This window comes from Lupinus angustifolius, chromosome LG20 (assembly GCF_001865875.1).
Source record: "Lupinus angustifolius cultivar Tanjil chromosome LG20, LupAngTanjil_v1.0, whole genome shotgun sequence".
In the NCBI taxonomy this organism is placed as follows: domain Eukaryota; kingdom Viridiplantae; phylum Streptophyta; class Magnoliopsida; order Fabales; family Fabaceae; genus Lupinus; species Lupinus angustifolius.
Window position 1 is genome coordinate 4,235,369 of NC_032028.1, and position 10,749 is coordinate 4,246,117.

At 33.8% G+C, this 10,749-nt stretch overlaps 1 protein-coding gene across 1 annotated transcript; it reads right to left on the reverse strand.

The window, feature by feature from the left end:
- On the reverse strand, positions 13-6,548 carry LOC109336004 (squamosa promoter-binding-like protein 1). Its single transcript, XM_019572324.1, has 10 exons — positions 5,544-6,548; positions 5,144-5,325; positions 3,443-4,029; positions 3,192-3,266; positions 2,994-3,101; positions 2,773-2,890; positions 2,268-2,409; positions 1,965-2,109; positions 1,008-1,643; positions 13-708 (listed from the first exon to the last, which is right to left on the reverse strand). Exons 1-10 carry the CDS (start codon positions 6,161-6,163, stop codon positions 265-267), a joined length of 3,057 nt encoding a protein of 1,018 aa, XP_019427869.1. The 5' UTR covers positions 6,164-6,548; the 3' UTR covers positions 13-264.

The following is a 10,749-nucleotide window of genomic DNA, read 5'->3' on the forward strand; positions in this document are numbered from 1 at the left end:
TTATTCATATATAAAGGCTTAATATTCAAATACAGGTAAAGTATTACACTGAAATATAAAGGATTCTACCAAATCGAGTTTCAGAAGAGTCAATATCCAATACACATTACAAGGAAGTCCATTGAAGGATAATAAATATGTAAATAATGTTGCACAGATTAGCCATTAATAGAAAGAACTAGTCCTACAGGAAATCTCAGTCATTCAGTATATTAATGCATCCTCATGAGGAATCAAGTGTTTTATGTTTCAAGTTAATGAACCTTAGCATGTACCAAATTCCAATGACTCCCACCTGAAGGGTTGGAATACATATAAAACTTCCGGCGAGCTCTTAAACAGAAGGGCCACACAAACACAGACTGCTGCAATGGCCACCATTGAGAGCATTGCAGGTCTATATACCAAAGACCTGCCTACTGCAGTTCTACAAGATGATTTAGTATCACAAACTTTGCAGAGACCTTGGCCACGTTTTACTTCAGCCTTTCCGATCTCAAAGGTTGTGGATGACTCATTTTGCTTCTGGTTTGTAGTGCTTTCTGTCACAGTGCTGGGAATCTTAACCACCACATGTGGTGGTCCTTGTTTCTTATTGATTTTCTTCTGCACTAAGTGAATGTAAGTATAATGGCCACGTAATCGTGCATAATCCTCAGGTGTGGAGCCTGTGCTGTCACGAGCACTTTTCCACGCTTTGATTCCCACCTGCATAAAAACCATTTTGCCATAAAAAACTAATGCAAGACTAAACTGAGTGCACAATGCTCCAGATTTCCAACCAGACAGACAATATAAGAAAATAATGTTGAAGACTTTTTTCTTCCAATCTACCAGGGGATGGGGGTTCATCAATATGGTCATTCACACAATACCCAGGTGCTATGCCGAAAAAGTGAATTGGACAACAAAATAGTGATGTAGTGACGAAAAACTCCAAAGAAATCCTCACATGTTGAAGGGAACCTATTCTCACAGTGATTTATTTAAAATAGCAGAAAATTTACCATGCAAGGATCATTAGTTAAAGCATCCAGTACATCCTCAGAACCATCTTTCCCAGCTGCTATATGGAGAGGTGTCAAACCAGCGGGACCAGCAACATCAGGTTTAAAAAAGAAGCTCTTATTCTCTCCACCATGTAATGCCTTGTCTTCAGTTCCAAGTTTATCAGAAATATTCTCAGGAACATACCTCAAAAGGAACTCTACTAACTGCTTGCTATTTCTCCTTACAGCTCTGTGAAGGAGGGTCATCTCTGAAAGTGCAAGATACAAGGAAGGGTGGTCTCCTGAATACACAGTTCCATCAAGCAGCAGGTTCAATAGCTTTTTCACCACTGCACACCAATCATGATCCATAGAGAACTCCATGAGCCACTTGAACCGTTTTAACGGAAAGAGTTCTGCACTAGAGTTCAAGTGAAGCATCCTAGATTTCATTTGGTTTCTGTGAAGAAGCCAACCAATTTCATGAATGAAATCCATGGCTTGACATTTTGCTTCAATTTTTCCAGTCCCAACAGTATCTGGATCAGTTTCATTGAATTCTAATAGAGGCTCAAGCAAACAGATTTCTGAGCATACATCCTCCTCGGCCACTATAAAAGGAAAAAAGCTGCTACTCAAACCCTGGTCCTCAATCTGGCAAATTAAAAAAGGTAGAAAACATAAAGTTCAGCCACATACCACTAGTGCAGCATTTTTCATCTTCAGTTAGAAGTTTAGCAGGATTGTAAATGTCCGCATACAAATGTCAGTAAGATCTTTGTCTTTTGAAATGATAAAGTTTATGAGTTATGATATCGCTAACACTCAACAGTGACCAGTGTGTATAGAATTGTATCCACAGAAGTAAAAATGGAAAATTTGAGGAATTTGCTTATCCCCTTCATTGAAAACAACTAACCTTATACTCTGTCTACTTTTTTTGTTGATAATTTGTGAGAGCAAAAGAAAAAGTACCTCAATAAATCCTCTTCCATTCATCACAGGGACAGAACATGAAAACTGGATGCACTGGATCTCATCAAGCTCCTTGGAGTGTTGATCGATTGACTCATGAGCATCTTCACAGAGAAGATATTTCCCTTCTAAAGCACATATTAACCTGAGAGTATTTTTAAGGGTCATATAACATGCTAGCCCAACAACAAAATGCATATATTTAAACAAAGTAATGGAAGTAAAGTAGGTCCAACCATTCATGTACCTATAAAGTTTACCAACATGCAAATGATTCAAAATGCACAGAGCAATAAAGATTACCTAGTGGCAGAGTCTATCAGGTTGACACCCTTAACAGAAAATTGAGCTTGTTTCGATGCTGGTACAGCAACTGGACTGACACTCAAAATCTTGCTATAATTGTTACCTTTGAAAGGTAGGGATTTATCTATGACAACTTGACCTGCAGTACAAAAATTACAATATTATTAATCCTGAATGATAAACTTACTTCATACACAAGCCACAATAACAATAATAACAACGACGACAATATAGACAAGTAGACAACACTAGAAGCCCAATAAAGTTGCATTAATACTCAATCAACTGCATCAACCGAAGTTATACATGTGGCAAAGACACAAATTAGATGTAGATAGTAGATACATGTCTTTGACATAGACAACTTGTAACGGCAAAGAATTTAAACTATTAGACGTTAATGTACTTATTTGATAGACCCAATTGATTAATGAATTAAATTTCTGGCCCCTATTATCTTCAACACTAATAACAAATTAACAACAAGGACATGCCAAGAGACCATTGAAAATGAAGGCTATTTGATTCTGCACCCTGATGTGAACCCATCCAGTTCTCCAAAAAGAATCCTCTGAGACATTGAGCAGCCTATTCAAATTGGAACTCAGATTGTAGCAAAGCTGCAAAAAAGCAACCAAGTCGTGTAAGGTCAGGAGTGTCCCTGTGAACAGAAAATAAACACCCAGGTACACATGTTAATGGTTTTAGAAGGAAATAACTTACTTCATCCCACACAGCCTCATCCTGACGCATATAAATGGTCAAAACAATACAACCAGGCCGTATATAGCTCTCTATATCAGTTGGACTGTGGGATAACCAGTGAAGAATCTGGCAATTAAATTTGAAACCCTTAGTGTGATAAAATTTTAAAAGAAAGAAATGAAAATCAGTCACTCTTAGTTGTCTTAGATAAAGTACCTGTGCTCTAAGTACTAGAGGAAAATCATTTGGCTCTTTACCAAAGAGTTTAAAAACAATTCGATCTGTGCGGCTCTAATGGTGGAAACGAAAAAGTAGCAGTTAAATTATGACAATATCAATATATAACATATTTAATTTAATATTTATTGCTTCTGGGTTGTTCAGTTGCACCTGAGTTGATTAAAAAGACCATATAGGAATGACAATTAGAATAGCCAAGTCTAAATAATGCAGCAAAATATAAATACCTGCGCTTCTCCACTAGAACTAGAAAGGGAATGGGCAGATGCAGAATCTGAATTTCTACTTGTTTGAGGTGGACTTGACTGATGAGAATCTTGGTGTGCCCATGGGTAGTCAAGAGAGCTAGTCCCTTGATTTGTAGAGATGGGCAATCTTTCTAGATCTTCTGTGCCGTCATCTGAGTCAATATATATGTCATTCAAATCAAAATTATTCATCTTAACCTGTCCAGCAGAACTGTCCCTGGCTTCTGAGGAAGATGGAGGGCTGTTTGTAATGCTGGGCTTAGTAGATGATATAGTTTGGTGATCAATAACCCTAACATCATGTGTAAGCATCACTTGTTGTTGCATTTTACTCACAGATACCATTTGATGTTGCCTTATAGCAGTTGGAGACCCTTGAGAACCGTTGGAGAATAATGTTGAGACCATCTCTGACTTCCCAGATGAACCCCCTTCTTTCAACAAATTCTCTGGTACCTGCAAAAGGTTAGACAAGGTCTTGCCCCCTTGTTCATCATTCTGACTAGCAATACTCCTTAGAAGATGAGTTAGCGCATCCTGATCCGTAGTCTGATTTGACCTGTCAGCTATGATTCATTAAAAATGTCAATTACCCATCCCTAGAAATCCCCAGGCATAGGAGAAACCAATCAGAGACAAAAAATGAAAGATTCTCACTGAGCAAACACAATTAGATGTCATTAAAAATCCCAAGTATTATTCTCACGATATTCTTCAATCCACAAGTGCCCCATTGCGATAAATATAATTAGTCTCGTATGCTCATAACAACACACATGATTGACACTACTACTGTAACTCTAATATCATCCTAACGAGGCCAATCATTGATGTCTGAGGTCAATTGAATAACGAGATATACACAATGCATGACAATTTAATAGGAGGTATAGATAAAGTTCATTTAACTATTTTCATTCCATCAAAGTTCCTCATATCCTATGCTTACTTAACAATTTGGCATAAATATACAGGGGTGTCAGACTATAATATATGTACTTACAATACCAAAAAATCCAATATTTTTTTATCTTGACAAAAGAACTCATTGCGACTAGGATTTTCCATTTTACAGTGGAGACACAATGCTTGTAGTTAACCAGTCATGAAAATAATCAGCCTGTGTAAAACCTAATTGCCTGGTGAATGAATAAATATGCTAATTTAGAAACCACCAAATAACCAGCAGGCAAAGGGATCAGAAAGACAGAGACCTGATTTAGTTTTTTTTTAATCAGGGGAGAGAGAAAACAGATCTTAGATCTGATAAATAAGGAGAAGAATATTTATTCCATACTTTGTCCATCAAGGTATCTGGAGATGTTTATTAGTGGAAACTAACATAAGCTGAAAGTGAATTATGCAAAGTTAACTATCATGCAAAAACCAAGGTTAGACCATGCTTAAGATTTGTGTGAATCACATCAATCGAATCACAATACTGGCTACCAAGGTTAACATGTCTTGCCGATATATCTTTGAGAAATGCAGCTTTCACAAGCCATATTTACAACTTGATCAAACTACCTTACTGAAGTTGTTATGCATAGTAAGAAATAGTTTAAATTAATAGCATATCTTTCCTTTTTTACAAACAAGGAAATGCCATATAAAATAATCAACCAGACCGATTCCTCTGTTGATCTAGTTGCAAAGATACAGGTTTAATGAAAAACTTACTATGAATATTTGAAAGTATCTTCAATAATCTTATCAACAGATAACTGCTAGTGTGATCATCATTGAGTGTACTTCCATTTGGAACAGCTTCCTCATTTGTTTTCCTTCTACGTTTATTATGGCCTGCCAGACGTCTTCGACAGCTTCTCTTCCCTTCATCAAACTCTGGAAGCAAGTGAAACCTGTTGACAGAGTACAAGAATGTCATGAAATGCTGTGCTTCAAACTTCATGTGTTATTTTTCGGCATTCAAAAATAATTTTCATTTTTCACTGATCTTGTTAATCATAGTAGTATAACTAATACCATTTATTTCCTTTATACACAGAAAAAACATAGAAACGAATACTTTGTGATCAACTAAATGAGGAATCTACAACAGCCAAATTCATGAAATTACCTACTACATTGTTGACAAAACCTCTGCATTGTATTTCCCACAAGCGCCATAGTAGCCTTGGAGTGAACTTCACAAACTTTATGGCGCCGGTGATAATCTTTAGCTTTGGTCAGATCTGCACCACAATCTTCCACCTGACAAACGGCTCGATTCGAAGTACCTCCACCGACTCTGCTTTTCTTGCCATTCACACCATCCCAGCTTGCAACCTCCCTATGTGCCAAAGGTTCTCCACGGCCTCCAAGCTTTAAGCTAAGGGCACCTGCCTCCTCATTCAAACCACCATCCTCCAACACAATTACCCTCCTTTTCCTCTCCCCTTCCTTGTTCCCTTTTTGATTCCCAAGATCTGCTTCCTCATAGCAGGAAGAAGAACTGTTGGGGGAACCAGAACCCCCAACCGCAGCAACAGGGATCCCTGACCCAAGAGGGAAAAACTGCTGCCCACCCACACCACCAGCCGCAGTCGGATTCAACCGGCTGGCTAAAAATAGATCACCATCCCATCTCCACTCATTCAAATCCCACTCTGTGGATCTCTTCCCCAAACCTCTCAAATCAGTGGAACCATCACCTATCCCATAATAACTATATGCTTCTGTTCCAAATCTAGCTTCCATAATAACAAATTAACAACCTAAAACTCCAAAATCTTAATCCAAATACTCCTAATCACACAAATAACTGGCACTAATGCTAAATTAGAGAAATTAACAGCACAATCAAAGGTAATTAACTTGAATTATTCCCAAAGAGTCAAGAAAAAGCACACATACACAACCATGGTTCCAATTAAGAGCAACCCACATAGCCAATAACTACAAAATAACCAACCACCAAACTTTGTAATTAGACTCTAAAGTAAACAGAAACAAGCTCTTCCTTCCTATATTTAAAACAGAAAAAAACAAAAGGGAAAGTAAAATTATTAGATGATAGTGGAAACGGTGTTGATGTTATTGGTTATGATAGTGATATGAATGTGAATTTTTGATTGAGTTTTTAATAAAGGGAGAAGGTATAGTACAAAAGATAATAATATAGAAATAGAAGTTCAACCATACATGCCCTTAATTTTATTCTGTGCCTTGTGCCTATCATAAAGAAATAATATGAGTAATGCTATACAGCAGAAACAATAACAAGATTTGTTAGTCCAAAGTTCGATTTCCTTTTTAACAAAAGGAGAAGAAAAAGTCCTATGAATTTACTATTTATTCTTGTCATTTCTCACTCAAATTGATAGACATTATAAAAATTCTCACGTTTTCTATCTCTCTGTATATAAACCATTTTCTACCTGCAATATATTAGTCTACTAATACAAGGTTCTATTAATCTATAAAAAAAATTAAAATATTAAGAGTTTAATTTCTCAAAACAAAACTTGTTAAAAAAATAATCATATATTCAAAATAAATTAATTACATACTCAAAAGTGAGGATATCGATACAAAAAAAATCATTTTCTAAAAATTATTTGGTTTACTAATTTCATTATTAGAGTATCAAATTATCAATTGGTGCTTTTAGAGTGGTGGGCCACATGCACACACCAAGTGTTTGTTGCTGAGTATCATTTATTAATGTCCGACTCAGTTATTTAAACACGAGAATCTAGAAAATTTTACATTCCTATCTACATATCGCATCCATATTTGTTAAGTTCGACTTAAACATAGTACTCGTATTCCTTACATGTTTCCACTTAATAAATTACACTAATTTTCCCTTAAACTGAAAAACATAACTTTTAATGTAAGAGAAGTGTGGAATACAATTAAGTTTAAAAACAATATAGTTTTAGTTTTCTATATTTTCATTGTTTTTATTTAAAATAAAAATTATTTTAATAATTACAAATATTAATATGTAAGATATATATGTAATATTTGAATGGATGACAAAAAAGAAAAAAAATCATTTTTCATGACTAAGTTAATTCATGTAACAGTCCATGTAAAAGTTTCAAAAATAAGTAAAACTTATCGGGACATAGAATAACTTGTTGTTGACTATTATAAAGAATAAAATGTTGTTGATATATATAATTCTATTGGGGAGAGGATACTATTATAGCCAAGACAATACTAAGGGCGGTATTTTAGGCTTAAGAATATCTTTAATGGAGCAATTCAGAGTTGCATATAACTATTTTTCATGGGAGTCACAATTTCACATCATTATGCAACTTTAAATTATGAAATAAATTTTTAGCATTTGTTATATTCCGTGAGCTAGCCAAATTTGTCCATAACAAATACAATTCTTCTCATAATTATGTGATTATGGTGTGAACAGCTTATGTTCACCTAAACTTACTTGGACCGTTCATCTAAGGGATGATTGCATATAACTTGATCTCTAATCTAGTTGCTAGATGATGTGGTCGTGATATTTCTTGACTGAACCGTGTCTATGTCAACCTTGAGTGAGTTGGATTGAGCTTTAACTGATCTAGGAATCAATCTTAGAGTGTTTGAATAGTTTCAAACCCAGTCTTAGACTACCTAGGTGAGTACCTAAAATGAGCCTTTGATGCTCAAGTCAATAATTATAACAAGCAAACATATACTAGAGAAAGTGAAGTAGAAAGAAGTCGGAGATATGGTGATGATGAATGAATAGAGTGCAAGATACTTTTTATGTGAATAGAGTGCAAGATATTTTCTAATTAAAAATCAACCCAACAAATTCCAATAGGTCATAATAAAAAAGGAATGTTTTATAAATTAAAAAATAAAGTAAATTAACGGGTTGAATATATATATATAAGGAACTACTCACGTGAGAACAGTGCGCTACTGTGAGAAATAAGAACATTTCGTATCGATCACTTGATCTTGATTGCATAATTAAAATTAAAAGAAACATACACATGATTATCATGTGACTAATAACTAATTATTAATTATAACCGTTCATGATTGATTGAAATGCTAAGATTTATTGTTCTCACAATTTTTATATGAGAATTGTTCTCATTTGACTAGCTCATATATTTATATATTTCTTTACATTTATAAAGTTCAAATGCAATGCTCACATGTACCAACGTGTGTTGGTTCAAGTAGTACATGTTTGATTCACTTTAAGCAATGTCTCGGGTTTGAGTCTTGTGGATGAAAGAAATGCCCACGGAGACCAAAAAAAGATACCATGCTCACATGTGCAGTGTATTGGGTATCTTTTCCCATATATGTCAAGCTTTCTTTTTCATGAATGTCGTCGAGAATGTTAAAGTTTTTCATTTTATTGTACACAAAAGAGACCTCCAATATAATATCATCCACTCATTTAAATTATTAGTTATTAGATTTATTTTAATTATGTGATAGTATTAATTATAAAGTAGCACAATCTTATTCAGAGAGTGGTCGAACACAAAAGCTTCTTCTGACTTGATAATAACAAAGAGAGGAGATATGGCATTTCAACGTTCAAGTTATGGTCTACTTTGAAAGAGTAGGGTAGGAGAATTGAGAATTTGACTAAATCCCATATTCATAACGTGTAAAGTTTTCTTACAACTAAAAATCATATAGTTCTCATTATAGGTTTCGATCCCAATTATATTTATTAAAAAGATGTTGATTGAATATGTTTTTTATAGTCTCTAGCATGGAAGGATTTAGAAGTATGGGGAGAGATTGGTCAAGTGGTGTGTATCTTTAAGCCTAAAACAAATTTTAAGATGAGACATTTTTAAAGTAACCAAGATAAAGCTTTTTAGGGAATTAATTAGGGAACCTAAAGTGATGAGGATTATTTTGTTTTAAAAAACAAATATTAGGAATAGACAATATTTTCACTAGCCTTATATGTTTGAAAAAGGAAGTAGAGCAATAATTTTTTCATCATTGTTTTTTCCTGAAGGCCTTATTTGAAAGTGAGGTTTTGGAGGGGAAATGATGACTTTGAAAAGTCTTCCCCTTATTTGAGAGTTAAATCAAGGAGAGGGAAATGTTACACTTCTAATATAGCACTAAGGACCACTTCTTGCACCAAATCACAAAATGAGTTTATGAAGTTGTTAACTAAATATAAATTTAAAATATGTGGAATCTAGGATGATGGAGTGTGAAACATGAATTAATTATAAAATTGTGATTGGCCATTTATTATACAAGTGTAACAAAACGTATATATTGTTAAATCAAAGATGATAAAAAATTTGTACGATAAAAAACATTTGTGTATGCTTGTGAATTAGCAAAGGAAATAACTCAACAAAAATTTATTATCCCATATGTACACATGAAAACATGTCAATTAAAAAATTTAAACACTTATTATTTTTTGTTTTTGATTCATTATTATTGATGTAAATTAAAATATGATTTAGAACATCAAATACTTATTCGAAATAACCAATACGAAACCCTACACGTGAAAACCCCATTTCTCTTGAAAGATGTCTTGGAAAGAATAAATTTTTATGTTACATGTTAAAATGATTGATATGCTGAAAACTACACAATTATTGTCTGTAAAGATGATGATCATTTATATCCACATAAGTTGTTGAATATCATCAACAGATTATACTATAAATAATTTAAATCTATATTACGAGATTAAATAAGAAAATAAAAAAGACAACATCAATTACGAGATTAAAATACGGATTAAAACTTTCAATGTTTAATTTCACCACTTATCAGCCTTAACTAACTAATTAACATTCTTATTATATATGTGAACAATGTCACAACCCACAAGATGCATGAGTCTAATATAATTGATCCCCTCTGAGCTGACAACTTTGGATTTATATATTTAGCTTAACACATACGAGCATCATCATTATTGCTAAGAACATGTCGAAATCAATAAGTTGGCATTTTGAAATCGTGATTCATTAGATATTGCTCATGTTGTAATGTTGCATGACAACAACAGGAGGTTTGATTCGATTCCTTGATTACCATTATATATGAACATTGTTTGTTCCTCTTCACGAATCCAATATCTCTCGGAACAATGTCAATGCAATAATTGCCCATTAATAAAAGTATGATGATTAATAGGAGCATGCACTGATGGACGATAGCTTGCTACAATGTGTTTAATTTAAATAATAACTTATGAACAAATTATATTATATATACATTGTTACTGCATCATTTATTATATTTATGTTTAATTATGATTAACTCTAAAAAAATATAAATGAGTAATGAATGGTATATTAATTATATATAAA

Coding starts and splice junctions, on each gene's coding strand:
- LOC109336004 (XM_019572324.1), bottom strand. CDS start 6,163: ATGGAAGCTAGATTTGGAACAGAAGCATATAGTTATTATGGGATAGGT. Junction 3,267..3,442: donor GTTCTAGTGGAGAAGCGCAG/GTATTTATATTT, acceptor TTCCACCATTAG/AGCCGCACAGATCGAATTGT. Junction 3,102..3,191: donor CTCTAGTACTTAGAGCACAG/GTACTTTATCTA, acceptor TTTAATTGCCAG/ATTCTTCACTGGTTATCCCA.